Source organism: Galeopterus variegatus, unplaced genomic scaffold, assembly GCF_000696425.1.
Source record: "Galeopterus variegatus unplaced genomic scaffold, G_variegatus-3.0.2 Scaffold324, whole genome shotgun sequence".
Taxonomy (NCBI): Eukaryota; Metazoa; Chordata; class Mammalia; order Dermoptera; family Cynocephalidae; genus Galeopterus; species Galeopterus variegatus.
Window position 1 is genome coordinate 434,585 of NW_007726435.1, and position 18,821 is coordinate 453,405.

The 18,821-nt window shown below is 40.5% G+C and overlaps 1 protein-coding gene across 1 annotated transcript in view; it reads right to left on the minus strand.

Moving 5' to 3' along the window:
- Window positions 1-1,310: 1,310 nt before the first annotated feature.
- LOC103586263 (A disintegrin and metalloproteinase with thrombospondin motifs 3-like) overlaps window positions 1,311-18,821 on the minus strand; it is a 133,118-nt gene continuing 115,607 nt past the window's right edge. The window contains exon 4 of the mRNA XM_008567492.1: window positions 1,311-1,481. Within this exon, the coding sequence (XP_008565714.1) occupies window positions 1,311-1,481 (171 nt within the window). The remainder of the gene's footprint in view (window positions 1,482-18,821) is intronic.

The following is an 18,821-nucleotide window of genomic DNA, read 5'->3' on the forward strand; positions in this document are numbered from 1 at the left end:
GCTCAGAAAGGTTAAGTACCAATCTAAGGTAACAGAACAATGTGTTGTTGCAGAGCTGTTATTCATACCATGTCTAATGGCAAGGCTCATTCCTTTTCTATTACACCACAGTGACAACATAAGCTAGGCATACATTTCATATGACTACATTTATTAATACAGTTCTATTATTTGAAATCAGAAATTTCTCAAAAAAATGTTCAGGCTGTGTTAACTCTTAATTTATCTAAAATTGTTCTACTCCATTACTACAGCATAGTAAGGGAAGCTGGTGGCATCTGAAAACCAAAATAATTACTAGGTAGCAAATCTCAAAAGAAAATCTAGAAGACAAAATATTACTAAATTAAGATTATTTATATCCCTGACATTTCCCTCATAGAAATTTCCTCATCCTTAATTCAGAAAGTTGGTCTAACAAAAGTAATACAGACTTTTTGAGTTTTGGTAAAAAAATACTGATACTCAAATTTCCTTTCTTCTTCATAAAGAAAACTTCTATACATAAGTTATAAGAATATCTCAATATCAGGTTACTTTCATATTTCATTAAAACAAATAAAAATAGAAAACCTTCATGTATCAAAATTTACTTGACTTTAGTGGTTCCAGCCTACATTAAAACAAAATCCTACAAAAGAATTTGACTCGTCTCCTATAAAGTTTTGAAAAATAGAACTTAAAGTCAAAGGGCATAATTATTCTCAAATATAATCTATCACACTGCTCTTTAAACAAAACACAGCTCTTTGCCTTGTCAATATATCTCACTTAAAAAGTGTTACAATATGGGCCAGCCCGGTGGTGCACTCGGTAGAGTGCGGCACTTGGGAGCGCGGCGGGGCTCCCGCTGAGGGTTTGGATCCCATATAGAGACCGGTCCGCTCACTGGTTGAGCGCGGTGCGGGGCGACACCGAGGGTTGCGATCCCGTTACCGGTCACGAAAAAAGACAAAAAGGAAAAAAAAAAGTGTTACAATAATATTAATAATGCATAATTTTGACACTTCTGATAAGCACAATTTTCAAATTTTAACATAAGCTAGAGAAAAAATAGTTTAATGTAAAACTTTTACAAGAAATCATAAGTAAACATATCAGGGATATAATAATGCACTGTAATAAAATCTTATCTATAACATATACTCTTCTATGCATTTTTTAAAAATTCAAGTCATATTTCATGATTTATAAATATAAACTTCCTTTGCTACCTCCACATTATACAACAGCACATCACCATCACATTCTCTAATTGATGGGAAAATTTTTTCATCATATCTTAAAATTAAATTTACGATTAAGTCTTGTCAAAGATGCCTACCTCTGTAGTGGAAGTCTTTGGACATGTCGATGGGACCCCGTCCTACTGCTGATCTCTTGTAGACAACGTGAATCCTTCCTTTTTCTTCCTCCATCTGCTTTCCTCTTTCCAAGGGTTCAATGAAATACTCCTCATTGTCACTTTTTATCATTCCGGCCTAGAGAAAGCATAAAATGTGTTAATTTAAAAAAGAAATATCATCTTTAGCTCACCTGTACATCTTTTTAAATGGCAAGTATATAAGTTGTGAAAACTAATGTTTTTTCTTTCCATGTTCAGCTATAAGTTTAAAATGGTAAAAAGCTATTATTAAGTATCAATAATTCATATAAGGTCGAAATTCGTTTATGATAAGAATGAAAAAAATCAAATAGGGTAGAATACAAAATTTATGTAAGAATAAGAAAATCATACAATGTATACATTTCATCAAACTGCAAAACAAGTGCATTTATATATTCTCCTCAGTATTTTATCTTTAAAAAAAATCTTATGGGACACATAAACTCATAAAAAATCTCTAATTTCTCACAGTGACCCATCGTGGAGCTGCTGTTCATGCATGGTAAGTTTTTCCTTAACTCATTTACATCTTCCTCCCATAGCACTATGGTACGAGAGGAATGAGTTTCATACTGCACTCAGTACATAAAGAGTTATTTCTAACTTTAAATGGCCTCTTTAAGCTTCTGTAGGAACCCCACATTTCTAACATTCATAAATATTTGTCCTCTCTTAATCTAACTTCATGATTATATATATATATTTTTTTTTTCCTCCTCAAGTTGCATCCTCTCACACTGAAAAACCTATCCTTTCATTCAATTCCTTCTACCTCTCTATTTATTGCCTTTTTCCAACTCTGTTTCCTCTTTTGAGTATTCAGAAAACACTGAGGATTATCCAGTACTGTAGGTGAAGACAAATGATGGTTTTGTCTAAAATGTGCTCTTCCTAAATTATCAGGTCCACATTACAATCAAGTAGTTACAGCTCATATTTCTACTTTAAATGTCATACATTCTGATACATATGATATGTGGTATTAATTAAACTATCAGCACATTTATTTGAAAACAAAATTAAATAAAACGTGTCGGTGTGAAAATTGTAATTATTTTGAAAATACATCTCAGATTTATAGGCAGGTTGTATTTTTTTTCTGAGGCCTTTAACTTATTCTACATTTTCACAGATGAGGTCACTGGCTGTCATAGAAAATAGGCAAGGGAGGGATTTCTTATCCCTTACAACTGCTGGTCTAATATCTCTGCTATTATGGTGTTAAACAACATAGAAATAAAAGGTAGGTGCTCCTTACCAAAAAGTATATGTTGAGCAAGTATGCCTCTGACTGTAGGTTTTCTTCTTCATTCAAATCTGTCCCCTCCTTTCCATTCTGATTTCTACCACCAGGAATGCTCTTCCCCTTCTTCCCCTTTGTAAGTCTCACAGGGAATTCTTAAAAGCTACAGCATCCACAAATGCCCCTTCTGTACCCACCTTGATGCTGTGCACTTTCAAACAGCCCTTGAATCTATGGGACCATATCTTGCAAGAAAATATGACCACAGCTGTTCCACTATACTTGATCTTTACCATCTGGAACAAACTTGTATCCTTCACTTAAAAGAACATTGAGCTAGTGGGTGTTCAATGATAATGCCAATCTTTCAGACACACACTCCAATATTTGGCATTTTTTCCTCATCTGGCTAATTACTTTTTACCTCCTCCTGTACTATGAAATGCACAGTACTATTCACAAGTAGAATGATCAATTCTTCCTTCTTCAGAGTTGTCCCTACTACCAATGAATTCGTCTCCTCTACGAATATAATTTCCAACATTTCTCCTATGTTTTTCAATTTTCAACAGCATGACCATATTCTTATATCTCTCATTACCAGTAATTTCAACACTCACTGCTTTTGCCCTTGTCAGGCATGGATGGGTCAATACTGCCCATAAAACACATCCAAACTAGACACAAACACAGTAAACATATAACAAGTTAATACAGCAGCACCGTTTCCAAAGCTAAAATGTTCTGTCCTTTCACTAACACCATCTGTTGGTAGCAGAAAGTATTACCTGGCTTTATCTTAGAAACATAGGTCTGTTGATATATATAAGTTTATATGTTGAAGTTCATCAGCACGAAAATTTCAGTATTCATCTTTAATCCAGTCTTTTCTTTGCCCAAATCCACTGAGTTGCCACGTTCAGTAAAGTCCTCTTACATGCTGCTCCCATCCTTCTATTTCCACTGACACTTCCTTACATACCTCATCAATGTTCATTTGGATTACAGAAATTCCCTATCTTGAGGCTTTCTGTAGGTCATAATTCTCCCAGATGAGTGCCTGGCTGTGGGTGGGAACAACGCCACTGAGGCAGTCAGAAACTCTGAGAAATAGGCAATGGCTGTTGGGGTCACTTGAAAGTGATGGGGAGGTCGTGAGGATTAGCCCACATTTTTCCATACCTCTTACGGCAAACATTCAAATTCCAGGCCCAACAAAGTTAACTTTCCCCCACTAGGCCACAGGTAGAACAAAATTTAACACAACTAAACATCTCCCTTAGCAAAAAAATTTAAGTCAGGTGTGGCAGTATCAATGACAAGGCAAGAGCTGAGTCACATGGCCTCCAGTAATTCCATGGGCAGGAAATCTGGGAATCTGCCCTCGTATTCATTCATTAAAGCAAGGCTTAATTTTTTAAAAGTACCTTATATAAATCACTGTACTAGACACCATAGAAAATAAAAAATTTACAAAGACATAGTTCATTTGTCCTCCAGCTGATTAAATCTAGTCAAATAAATAAAATACATGCCTAAAAGTATTCAATGAAGCATGCTATGGAAAGTCCACAAAGAAAGTGGCATGGCAGCTGAGAGTCAAATCAAATACAATTTGTTTTCCTCCACAATCTCACTAGACACAGCAAACCAACAGTAGGAGCTGTTGATTCTTTAATCAAATATCTATTTCAACTGAAATCTGCCTAGTCAGCATCACAGTAAACCTTCACTTCAGCCACTGCTGTTGTTCCCACTTCCCACATCCTCACACAGCACAGCAGCCAAAATTGCCTTTCAAACTATTGAACTAATTTAGACAAACTAGGATGTGGTAAACATAGAATGTAAAGGCTCAAAACATCAGGTGCTTCTTCTGTCACATAAAGGCTCAGGATGGTTCTAGGTCAGCCAAGAGAGGTTTCTGCTCCACACAGCCATGCAGGGGCCATGCTGACAGTGGCTCTGCCATTTCAATTTCAAGATGTTTAGTTGTGTTAAATTTTGTTCTACCTGTGGCCTAGTGGGGGAAAGTTAACTTTGTGTGGCCTGGAATTTGAATGTTTGCCACAGGAGGTATCTCCATTTTTTTCAAAATTGTTTTTTTTTTCCCAAATTGTTTTAAAATTTTTTTCCAAATTGTTTTAAAAGGCATGTGGGCTAATTCTCACAGCCTCCCCAAGTTTGCCCAGTCATAAGGGTGGCCTGGAATTTGAATGTTTGCCACAGGAGGTATCTCCATTTTTTTCAAAATTGTTTTTTTTTTCCCAAATTGTTTTAAAATTTTTTTCCAAATTGTTTTAAAAGGCATGTGGGCTAATTCTCACAGCCTCCCCAAGTTTGCCCAGTCATAAGGGGAAACTGCATGAGGAGGTCCACAGGGGAGATTTTTATGAGCTAGCCCTAGTCGTGGCATTCACAATTTCCAACTACTTCCATGGGTAGCATACAGTACCTGGCTCACAGCCAACTGTAAAGAGGCCCAGGAAATGTAATCAGGCTGCATGCCCAGGGAGAAGAGACAAATGGATCCTGGTTTTCAGATGGAAGTCTCAACCTCAAATAAGATCATTTCACTCCTTCACTTAAAACACTTTAATTGCTTCGCATTGCACTTAAAACCACACTCACTATATGGCTTTCAAGGCTCTGCATCACCTGGCCCTGCCTACCAACCTCAAGTAGTGCCATTCTCACTGTACTCACAAGGCCCAGCCTAGGGGGCTTTGTTTGGTTTTATTTTTCCTTTGATATCTCCAAGCTCCTGATAGCCTCAGGCCTTTGGAATGCTATTCATTCTGCTTAGAAGACCCCACTTCCACCACGCCACACTTCCCTTAGCTAGCTACTTTTTATTCTCCAAATCTCAGCTTAAATGTTACCTCCTTAAAATTATTCATTTACTCCCTCACTCCAAAAAAATTAGGTATCCCCATTTAAATTAGGGCCCATCTTAGCCCACCATTCTGACTTAAAGCAATGTGTTCTTTCCTCTCATGGCCCTTAACACAAATTTCAGGGTTGTATTTACCTAAATGTTAAATTTATTCTTCTCTGACACATCCCTGCCAGGGAACTGTTAGCTCCTGAGATAGCTGTGTTTGCCTTAATGCATCTTTGAATAATCCTTACACACCATCACAACTGCTGGCACGAAACATGCATTCAATAAATTTTTGATTTAAAAAAAGTACAAAAGCTCATGGTACATATGAGGTACACACACACTATTCATTCAGAGAAGTGTCTGTGTATGGTTGCTCTGGCAACAAGGCTGTGGAGGACTTGTACTAACTTGAGTCTGAACTTTAACATGTAGGAATGGAGAACGCCCCCCCAAAAAAAAATTGTTGACCAGATAGACTAGAACAAAGTGCTATTTTCATGTTTATCTGATGCTTAAGTGCCAGATGGGAGAAAACACTGGAAAACAAGCAGGAAAAATGCTAAAAAGAAAAGGGAAAAGAGAAAGAAAAAGAGGAATAAACTCTAAAGTCATCACAGGAAAAAATAAATATTTGGAACCTTTGAAAATATAAGTTCCTCAATTCAAAGCCTTCCCACTCAGATTAATAACCAAAGTTCTTATGAGGCCCACCCAGACCCTTCCTGCTCTCAGCATCTCCACCTTCAAGATACTGTCACCTCTCCCACCTCATGTGCTCACTTTCACCCTCGCTGGCTCTACTCTGGCCACAATGGGCTCCTTGCTGATCCTTGACCATGCCAGGCTTGTTCCTTCTTCAAGACCTTTGCACTGGCTCTTTCCCCTTCTTGGAATCCTCTTTTTCCAGGACTCCATATTCCGAACTCTCTCACCTCCTTTAAGTCCTTACTTAAATGTCGTTCTCAAAGAGGCATACCTGGACTACCCACCTGCTTCCCCAACCCAGCACCCTCATCTCCTGCCCACCGCGGCCACTGCACTACTGCCCTCTCACATGCTAGATAATTTAATTGCTTATCATGTTCATTGCTCATCGTCAGTCTCCCACCAATGCCCTACTGGTCAGAAATTACTTTTAGTCTGTTTCGATCACTATGTATCCCAAGTGCCTAAAACAGTACCTGGCATAAACTAGAGTGCAATAAATATTTGTTGAATGAAAAAAATGAGAAAGGAGGAAGAAGGAAAAGACAAAGTACAATCCAAAATCACTCCTTAGTTTTGAAGCTGGGTGAGCACAAAATTAATGCTTTCATTCACAGGAACAGAAAAGCCAAAAGGAAAAGCTGACTGGAAGGAGAAGAAATTGATTCAGTTTTTTTTGTTTATTTTTTTAACCATGTTCACCTGAAAAAGTGGTGGAAATTTCCATCATTCAATGGAGACATGCAGAATTGTTATTAAGAAAGATGGTTATAGCCACAGATATATTGTATTTGTGATACGTCTTCGCTGAGGATATAGCTAAAGCTATAAAAGAAACGAATAAGAAAAGCTCATGAAGAGGTTTGAGGGAGGGCCAATACAGAATCTTAGGAAATGCCCACATAACCTCAGGAAATTACCACATAGGAAATTTCCGAAATACAAACTCTAGAACATGGTCTACAAGGCCGTACATGGCCCAGCCCTGTCTATTCTTCTGGCTTCTTCTAATGTTTTACACCTTGCTCTTTATGTTCTAGCCACATGGGTCCTAGTTCCTCTAGTACTACCCCCTTACCTGAATGAGCTTCCCCTTCTCTCTGTCTGTGTCTTCGCTCCTCCTAGGCACTACCTAGATGACAGTCTGTCACTCTGCTGGAGCATAAGCTTCATGTGGGCACGGATTTTGTCATACTAACTGCTATGTCACATCCCAGGGTCTAGAAGAGTGCCTGGCTCAAAGTAGGTACTTCACATTTGAGGGAGTGTGGGAGAAGAAATTAATGTAAGACGTGGACAAGTGAAAATAAAACATCGTAGAAGAAAACTGAAAAGGAATAGCAAGAGACATAGGAGGAAAACGGAGAAGAGTGTCATGGCCACTTAAGTGAAGTTTGTATCAAAGTGAAAGTAGCTGCAGTGAAGAAGACACAAAAAATGAAAACCATGAGAAGGAAAACAGACAAACAAAAGAGTTTGATTAGAGTAGTGGGGTTGAAGAGATATTATGGAGTTACTGAAAATGTAGGTGGTTAAAACCACATATATTTCTGATCCTACAATATTCACAGCCATTAGAGGCCAATTCTTCTGCAGCTCTTCCCACCACACTATATTGATTTTTCTCCCTCAGTAGCTACCAAACATGGAATGACTATTTAAAAAGTACTTGTGTGTATTAGTCTGTTTTGTGTTGCTATAACAGAATTACCTGAGACTGGGTAATATATAAAGAACAGAGATTTATTTGGCTTTTGATTCTGGGACAGCTACATCTGGCTCGGGCCTCAGGCTGCTTCTACTCATGGCAGAAAGTGGCAGGCAGCTGGTAGGTACGAGCAGATCACATGGTGAGAGAGGAAGCAAGAGAGGGAGAGAGGAGGAACCAGGGTCCTATAAACAAAAAGCTCTCGCAGGAACCAATAAAGCGAGAACTCACTCATTACTCCCCCCTTACACAGGGAGAGCATTAATCCATTCATAAGGGATCTGCCCCCATGACTCAATCAGTTTCCAACACTGCCACATTGGGGATCAAATTTCCACATGAGTTTTGGAGGGGACAACACATCCAAACTCCATCATTTTGCCCCTGGCCCCCCAAAACTCATGTTCCTCTCATATACAAAATACAATCAATTCCATCCCAACAGTCCCAAAAGTATTAGCTTGTCCCAGCACCAACTTAAAAGTCCAAAGTCTCTTCTGAGACCAAAAGCAAAAGTCCTTCCAGCTTTGAACTTGTAAAAGTCAAAACAAAACCAAATTTATCTACTGCCAAGATACAATGGTGGAACAGACATTGGGTACACATTCCCATTCCAAAAGTGAGGAATAGGTCAAAAGAAAGGTAAAACAGGTCCCAAACAAATCCAAAACGCAGCAAGGTAGGCATTATGTCTTAAAGCTCCAAAATAATGTTCTTTGACTCCAAGTCCTACATCCTGGGCACAACTGGGCATCTGGGCCCCCAAAGCATCAGGCAGCATTGTCCCCACAGCTCTGCCAGGCACAGCCCAGTGGGCCATGCTGGTACCTGTGGCTTTTCCAGGCCTGCATTGCACGTTACCATTGGCCCCAAAGTTTTGGGGTCCTGGCAGCAGCCCTGCTGCATTGGCTGTACTAGACATTTTCCTGGTGGGGGCTCTGACCCCACTTTCCTGCTTGGCATTGCTCAAGTAGATGTCCTCTGCAGTGGCTCCGCCCCTGTGGCAGGTCTTTGCCCGGCACCCCAGGCTTTTCCATACATCCTCTGGAATCTGAGTGGAGGCTGCCACGCCTCCACTGCTCTCACATCCTGCTGGCCTGCAGACTTAACACAACGTGGATGCCACTGAGGTTTCAGGCCTCTACTCTCCAGGGCTGCTGCACGAACCACACTTGGGGCTCCAGCCAGAGCAGCTGGGATGCAGGGAGCAGGATCCCGAGAGCAGCTGTGCCCCAGGTCTGTCCTCCAGGATAACTCAGTCCTTCTAGGCCTGAGGGTCTGTGATGGGTGGGGCACCCTTCCACACTTCTGAAATGCATGCAGGGCTTTCCTCTCATTTTCCTCGCTATTAGCATCTGGCTGCCTCACTGCCAAGATAATGGCTTTAGCAACCAGTTTATCTGCTTCACCCTTGCATTGTGCTCCAGCTCTCTGCTTCTTTACCACATGGCCAGGCTGCAAATTTTCCAAGCCTTTACACTCTGCTTCCCTTTTAAATTCTGGCTTTACATCATGATTTTGCCACCATAACTCAGAGTAGGCTGTCAGAAGTAGCCGTGCAGTGTTCTTAATGCTTTGTTGCTTAGAAATTTCTTTGGCCACATGCTCTGGTTCACAGCTCTTAAGTTCCAACTTCCACAAAGTCCAAGGGCATGGACCCAATGCAGCCAGGTTCCTTGCTATGGTGTAGCAAGGGTTATCTTTTGTCCAATTCCCAATAAGTTCCTCATTTCTCTCTGAGACCTCATCATCTGCATGGCCTTTACTGTCCACATTTCTATCAGCATTCTGCTCATAAGTTCCAACTTCCACAAAGTCCAAAGGCATGGACACAATGCAGCCAGGTTCCTTGCTATGGTGTAGCAAGGGTTATCTTTTGTCCAGTTCCCAATAAGTTCCTCATTTCTATATGAGACCTCATCATCCGCATGGCCTTTACTGTCCATATTTCTATCAGCATTCTGCTCGCCACCACATAAGTCTCTAAGACATTCCAAACTTTCTCTCATCTTTTTCTCTTCTTCTAAGTCCTCCAAACTCCTCCAACCTTTGCCCCTTACCCAGTACCAAAGCTGCATCCACATTTTCAAGTATCTCTATAGCAACACCCCACTCCTTGGTACCAATTTTCTGTAATAGTCCGTTTTGTGTTGCTATAACAGAATTACCTGAGACTGGGTAATATATAAAGAACAGAGGTTTATTTGGCTTACAATTCTGGAACAGCTGCATCTAGCACGGGCCACAGGCTGCTTCTGCTCTGAGAAATTTTTATATTAATATTGTGTGTATGCATGAGAGAGAATAAATGTAAATACTGTATAATATTCAAGAAGGGAGGAAGGGACGCCCGGTTAGCTCACTTGGTTAGAGCATGATGCTGGTAACACCAAGGTCAAGGGTTCGGATCCCCACTCTGACTGCCCATAAAACAAACAAACAAAGAAACAAAAACTGTCATTATACCTTAGCGGTACAGCAACATCATCTTAGTTCACTAAGGTTCCATGAAAATGTATTTTGAGAATCACCATTTCACTGTATTGCTCCTGAAGCATTTATTCTATCAAGGTACCAAGTGAACACATTGTCTGGTTCCTACTTTATCATTAGAATAAACAGAAGTTATTACGAGTATGTGACAATGATTTATTAGTATTTCCTGAATTTTAGGGGGCATTTCAGTGGTATCTCGAATTTCTATAGAGGCGGCACCGGAGAAGGCAAAATTGAGAGGGGCTGGAAAGTGGAGTGAGTAGTACTGATTTGAAGCTGTATTTGCAAGCCCAAAACAGTATTTCTCTATTTAAATTAAAGAAGCTTAATTACTTGGGATGCATTTGAATGAAGTTTATGAAGAATAAGAAATAGCTAAAATATCCCCCAAGCCATGCTATTGATATCCATAAAGCCTTTCCTTATTCCAAAGCCAGAAGTAATTTTTACTTCTCTTGGACTCCCAGCATTTTATCTGTATTTCTGTAGTACTTATCACTGTCAACCTTAAATTATAATTATTTATATTAACTGTGTTAGCACCTCAAAATTAAGAGATTTTGCATAAGGTATCAACTGAGCACAAATATAAATCTGATTAAATGCCAGATTTGTGTTTGAATTTAGCTGGCATTTCATTCAACAATGATCCTTCTGGATGCTTTTTGTATCTCAACAGCATCTAACATAACCTCCTGCAAACTGATAACACTAAATGTTTATTTGTAGAATCCCATCCATGAAAGGAGTGAAGAGGCCCTTGAGTCCGGCAGGTATTGTGGTTGGAGTCCTAAATTAAAACAAAACAACAAGAAAAAAAATATATATATGTATGTATGTATATATAATTATGTCATCTCAACCCACAATTCAATTAATTGCTAAATCAAATTGATCCAACCTTAACCAGGGACATTAGCTAACTCCATTTTCATTCCTTAATTAAAGAGCATAACCTCCAACTATTTACTGCCTAATTATTATCAAAATACCGGTGGCAAGAAATAAAATTCTAGGGTGATTTCCTGAAGGATAAAGGATTTTCTGTACATCCAGTCAAATTTTCCCTAATCTCCTCTACCAGCCCCTATTTTTATTAATCCCAGCCACAGTTATTTGGGGCCCTAAAAGGATTGCTTTTATTCACCTATAATAAAGTGTTAAATACTAAAGTGTTAAAACATTGACCCATGATGAAGGTGATTACACAAAAACAGCCCTAGGAAACTCATTACTGTAATAAGAGTATGTCTGTCAATGATGATCTCTATTTTCTACGTAAGAATACAGAAAAAAAAAATCTCACAGAATTTAGTAATAGGAACATTTTTGCCTCTCCTTAGAAATTGGTTCATTTTTATTTTATTAACACTGTGTATCATGTAACTAATCAGTATCTGTGAGAAAACTCAAAGGCAAATCTGTATCTGCCTTTAGGGCAATCTGGACAATCTTGCACCATGAATCTGTGGATATTGACTTTTTCTTGGACATTATTTTCTTCTCTTATTTTCTCTTCTTGATGACTCATTCTAATTTCAATATCTTATCATATGATGGCATATAAACTGCCACATATTCTTTGTCATATTGAAGGGGGTAAGTATTTGTTGAATGAAATACAAGTCCTTATACTTGGAGCTAAAACTAAAACAACATATGGTTTAGTTAATCTGAAACAAGAAAACGTATTTTTCTGGAAATGTGTAAATTGTAGGATTAAACGTATTAACAATCTTTTGCGTTAACTGACATTTCACAAATATCCAAGTATTCCTGAAAAAGTTAAGGATGCCTAAATTATCATTTTTATCATTCTTAACAAAATGTGACAGTTCGTAACCTTAAATATTGTTTTTCTTTAATTTCTTAATGATTTGTACTATACAATGGTCACATAAATACAAAATATAAAATACATTTATTTTTTGAGTGTTTGATTCTATGTCACTAGGGATTCCATCTCTATTAATAAATGTACACACCCAAACTGTAAGCCCACTAATTTGGGCAGAAGGCATAGCTGAACCAAAGCAGCATGTTTTCTATTATTTATTCCTTTTCATTGCTTTGTAAAACATGAAGCAAATCAAATAAACAATATCAACCACAATAAAACTGATGAAAGCAGTCATCTACTTTATTTCTAGTGCCATTTTTCCTAACAGTTAAGTTAGGTGGGTAGAGAAAGCCCTTGTATTGTTTTTCTATTGCAGCTATATCAAATTGCCACAAACATACAAATTTATTTTCTTTCAGTTCTGTAGAGCAGAAGTGTGACTGGTGTCAAGGTGTTACCAGATACAATTTCCAAAAGCCATGAAAGGGTTGGTTCTATTCCCTTCCAACACTACCTCTCACACATGCCCATTCCCCACCTTTGCACCACCCTGAGAACCCAGTGTGTTTATTAATCACTCCCAGGCCACATTTCTCCTAATTCTAATGTAACTGAAAACAGACTGAGACAGAAGTTGCAAGAACTTCCCACTTGAGGTGAATTTCCACTAAGAAATTCCACTACAATCCCACCTTGGGTATCAAACCCTTCTTCCCAAGTCTCTGTTGCTGACAACACAGCCAATTGTGGCAATGCTCTTTTTATTCAGCTGATTACGTTGAAGTCTCCAAGGTAATCTTCTCTGTCCCATGCCAAATGAGATCATGAGGAACACAGACAAGGCACAAGCACACATTTGCCAGGGCTCTGTTACAACCCTTCACCAAAGAGGCTCAGTTATAAGAGTAAAGAAAACCAATCTGCAGCTCACAGCTAGAAAATATAGTGAGAAGAGAAAACGGGAAAAAGAAGAAAAAGAAAAAAGAAAGAAAAGTTACCCTAACCAACCTCGATGCTCCAAATTCAGAGGGTCAGCAAAATGAAAGAGAGAAAGAGCACAAGGAAGAGGCAAAGAGATGGAATATGAGCACTTCTGAGGAGTCCACTGCCTGTCAAATCCACTTTAGGCCTTCTCCATCTCATGCTAAGGCATTTACCTAGCACAGATGTGCCTCCACAGACAGTACATTTGTTGTCAAAATTCTATAAAGGTAAAACATCAAAGATGTTAAGGCACAGAAAATAAAGTTGATTTTTGTGCGTGACAGGAAATAGAAAATTGAAAAACTAAAGTTGCAGAACACTTTTAAGTACCTCTTGTCATTTAAAAGTTGGTTTATTAACTGAGCACCTGAAAAAAGTATATGTGCTGTGGCTCACCGTAGCTACTGTGCTTGTACAGTTGCAGAGGAGAGAAAGGATGGGGGTACGAGAAGTGAAGATGAGGAAGAAAGGCATGAAGGGAATTGAATCTGGAGATGGTGCGGGAGAGGTCTCACCTACCCTAATTTTCAGAAAGTCTTAAAAATCTTTAGTAAAATGCTTTTCATAAGTGTTTGACATGTATGAGACTTAATGGCACATAAAACATTTTATTCATTTAAAGAAAACCTTGGCTCCTTTTTGTAAAAAGCATAAATCGGCCCCAAGTGTATCTATTCTGGTTTATCACGTTAAAGCATTTACCTGGCAGTTTTCCTGAGTCATGATGAGGTTCGTAAGGACACGCAAGAAAAGTCTTAAACTAGATGACTAAAGCCTTAATAGGATTAAAGGCTGTAAATATGAATTTTATTAACATGGTCAGTTCAGCAAACCAAGAGATATTTTTCCAATTAAATGTTCAATATTTCCCTTATGATTGTGGTATTAACATACTTAATTTCCAGGCTTACAGATGAGATGAATCTACCTTGTCTTAGAGTACATAAAGGAGAAACCCTAAGCTGGTTGACAAAGGATTTGGTTTCTGGTCATGAATTTGCTATTAATTAGCATGACCTTTGAAAAGTCATTTAAACTCCCTAGGGCTCAGTTTCATAATCTCAAAAATTACCTAGTTTGACTATATAATCTCTAAAACATCTTCCAATTTAATTATTCTATTATTTAAATTATATTCCAATATTAACATTCCCAGGGAAGACATAAATTTGAAGTTCTGCTCCCTGTCAATATCCCAAGACCCACTCACTCCCATAATAAATAACTTGAAATATGATAACACTAATATAGTTAACTCCTTAAGAAAGTAGGTCACAAACTTCAGGGTGCCAAAGAATTTAGGTCTCAACCTCAGGGACTTTTCCATATTCCAAGTACAGAGAATCTCAAAATGACTGGGTTGGAGATCAGAAATCTGCAATTTTAACAAGCAGTTCAGATGCTGCTAATAGTAGTTGTCTGGAAATTAAAGTTTGAGAAAAATTGCTTAAAAAATAATGTGCCAATCAAAATGAATTTTGGGATGTTTATTTTCTTACTGGAAAACAAAAATTTTAAGATGACTATTTAAAGGAAACAGGAGTAGGGCCGGCCCGGTGGCGCACTGCTACAGTGCGCCGCTTGGGAGCACGGCGGCGCTCCCGCCGAGGGTTCGGATCCCACATACAGACCGGTTCCCGCTCACTGGCTGAGCGAGGGGCGGGTGCAGCACCGAGGGTTGCGATCCCATTGCTGGTCCCGGTCCAGTACGGGCGCGACACTGAGGGTTGCGGTCCGTTGCCGGACATGAAAAAAGACAAAAGGGAAAAAAAAAAAAAAGGAAACAGGAGTAAATGAAACCTACGAATTAAACCCTATGTAATAATTAAAATACATAATAGTCATCTACTAAAGATACAACAAATACTATACACATTTCTCAGGTTTTTAAGAGTTAATGGAATGACTCAAAGTGTCTTAACAGTTATAAGAAAAAAATTAAAAATCATATTCTTTCACTCAGTGGAAAATAGATATCTACCAACTGTCAGCTATCACAAGAGGTAAAAAGCTTTAGAAATTCCAACAGTTAAAAATTAGTTTAAGGAGGGCCGGCCCGGTGGCGCACTGCTATGGTGTGCCGCTTGGGAAGCGCAGCGGCGCTCCCGCCGAGGGTTCGGATCCCACATACAGACCAGTTCCCGCTCACTGGCTGAGCGAGGCGCGGGAGCAACGCCGAGGGTTGCAATCCCGTTGCCGGTCCCCGGTCCGGTACGGGGGCAACACTGAGGGTTGCGATCCGTTGCCAGACACGGAAAAAGACAAAAAAAAAAAAAAAAAATTAGTTTAAGGAAAACGTAAAATCCAAACGAACTTTTTAATTTTGAAAATTATTTAAAACAGCATTATTAGACATAGCAAAGTACATGGTCATTCCAAACCTTCTTGAGTCAAGGAGATTAGTAATTCATAATTATTAAAGCTAGGATTGCACATTGCACTACATTTTGAAGACACATATTAAAGAAACAGTCACTGTTCCTAAAAAAAGAAGCTAAATCACAGTCAATAACAATAAGAGTTAAAATGAGCAATGACAGGCATAACTTAAAGTATAAGAATTCTGCTTGTAGACAGGAATTCAATCCAGATCAGTTCAACTACTCCTTCAGCACATTCTTTCTTCCTTCTGCCATTGAGCAGATATGAGAAAGCCCACGTCATGGTCAATAGTCTCCAAGGGCAGTGTTTTTCAAGCTTTAAAGTGTAAATGAACCACCTGGAGATCTTGTTAGAATATAGATTCTGATTCAGTAGACTGAGATTCAATATTTCTAATAAACTATTAGGTGATGCTGCTGCTTCTGATCCCTGGACAACACTGTGAATTACACGGACTCAGGGCATTTCAACCTCATTGAGTTAAACAGAGGAAATCTCATGGATTAGATGTAGGTCAATGAGGCAGATTATATTTTCCAAAGATGGCTATAACACAAGAGGTAGACTTTAATTTCCCTACCCTTGAATTGAGGTCCAGCTTTCCTGACTTGCTTGTGCCAAAAAGAATGTGGTGGAAAAGTCACTGCACGACTTCTGAGTCTAGATGAGAAGAATCCTTTCAGTTTCTGCCTCAGTTTTATGGAACACTCTCCCTCCAGATGCTTCCTCTCAGAACCCAGCAGCCACTCTGTGAGAAGCCCAAGCCATATGGAGAGGCTAGGTGTAGGCACTCTGGCGACAGTCCAAACCTCAGAATGTATTCAGCCCAGGCACCAGACATGTGAAGGAAGAAGCCTCCAGAGAGTCCCCACACTCAGCCATTGAGATCACTCCCAATCTTTTGAGCATTCCCAGATGAAGACCTAGACTTTCTGAAGCAAAGTCTAGGTCTTGCCCTTTCTGAGTTCCTGACATATAAAATCCATGAACATAATAAAATAACTGTGATTTTATCCCCTACTTTTGAAGTGGTATGTTACACAACAAGGGAAAACTGAAAGAATGGAGTTAAATTTTGGCAAAATGGCGACGGGTCTGGAGCGGGTGTGCCAGAAAACAGAGCGAGCCTGAGAAGTGTGCGCTGTGCTGCCAGAGTACTATTTGCATTTCCAAGAGCAACAAAAAACGAATAAATCACTGATCAACTAATTTACAACGAAAAAAAGCAACTACAGTCTTGAGGTTTTAGAGCCAATACAGAAGAAGATTCTTGAGAGCGCCATAACCATGCCGGGAGACCGAGCGAGCAGCCCGAGGCAACAAAGGCCAGGAAAGACGGCAGTGGCGACGCAGAGACGGAGAGGAAGGCGCTGGACCGGCCCAGCTCTGGGAGCTCTGTGAGTGACCCCCAGCCCAGCCCCACTTGTGGGGCAAACGCCTGCCCAGCTCCCACCTACCACACCAGGCTAGGCGTCGGAATCAGTGCTGCCTCCATTTTCTCCAGTGGGGGCGGAGGCAGCCGGCTCAGATTGGGCAGGCCAGCCATCTTCGCTTGGCGCGGCTCCTCACTGAGCCGTGCCACTTGTGTGCCTCAGTGCGGGGCCCCCAGGGGCCTGTGGACCGGCCACCAATCCCACTCCACCCGCAGATCTCTGGCGGGGCTGGTGGCGTGGGGAGCCCCCGGCCAGCGTCAGGAGGGCACAGAAGAGGATCCCGGCCAGACTGTCATTCCACCACACCTGGGGCTTCGGCCCCAGGTAAACTTCCTGCTTCCGGGAGGCAGATACCATCTCTGTGGCCTTCAGTTCGGAAGAACCCTAGACTGAATTCTGGTTGGGAGAGGGGTGACCAGGGTGCCCCCGAGCCCGCTTGAACCTGCCGGAGAGCTGACAGCCTGAGGGCACCGAGCTGGCTCACGCTGGGGGGATTCAAAGAGGAACTGTGTGCCGAGAGATCCTCCCCCAGGGTGCTCGCACCCTGGTGTAGGAGATAACTCAACCACACAGGGGGCCGCAGTACCGGGGGGGAAGGTGGGAGGCCCAGAGAGGGCCTTGACCAGGGCTGCAGGAATGCCCACAGTGTCCATGGCAGAGGCCTGAGACCCCTGCTGGGCCAGACAGGGCTGAGAGATGAGGATTGCAGAAGACACACCCCAGCCCTGTACTGAGCGCACAGAGAGGGGAGGGGTCCGGCAAAGGAGGAGGAGACTCGGAAAAAAAGATGCACCCTCCGGGTGGCCCCACCGAGTGCACACAGAGAGGGGAAACACCTGGATAGCGAGGCGGAGAATTACAGATCTCACAAACCCTGTCGGGCCGGCAGGACAGGATCCAGCTGCCAGGGCCAGAACACAAGTAACAGGGAGAACTCCCAGAGCTGACCAGAGAGGAAGCTTCCCAGAAAGGCCCAAGACCCGAGGCAAACACACACATAGAACACTAAGGGCCATCTGAGCAGTCACAGAGGTAGGCATACTAAATTGACAAACACAGCCATACCTTAGTTAGCCAGAGGGTTAAACCTGTGCACAGTGAAAATCCCTGCCAAAATGAGTAAACATCCAAAAAAAGATACCAGAAATGCAAAATACCAAGAAAGTACACCACCAAAAGTTAATAAAGCTCAAACTCTAGATCCTATAGAACAAGAAGCCCTTGAAATGAACAACAAGGAATTTCAAGTGATAATCCTAAAGAAACTGAATGAGATACAAGAAAAATCAGCTACACAGCATGAAGAAATAAAGAAAAATATACAGAAACTGAGAGAGGAAGTGTACAAGGAAATCAATGTCCTAAAAAAAAATGTAGCAGAACTTACAGAACTGTAGAAGTCATTCAGTGAAATAAAAAACACAATGGAGAGTTTAACCAGCAGGCTAATGGAAGTTGAAGAGAGAACCTCTGTACTTGAAGATGGGCTGTTTGGAATAACACAAGCAGAAAAGAAAAAAGAAAAAAGTATCAAATATACTGGAGAAAATCTGAGAGACATATTAGACAACCTTAAATGCTCAAATATCCGAGTCATGGGTATTCCAGAAGGGGAGGAAAAAGGAGATTGTATTGAAAACACATTCAACAAAATAGTGGCAGAAAATTTCCCAGGCACAGGAGAAATCACAGATCTTCAGATCCAGGAAGCTCATCGATCCCCAATCGTATTCAACCCAATAAGAGCTTCGCCAAG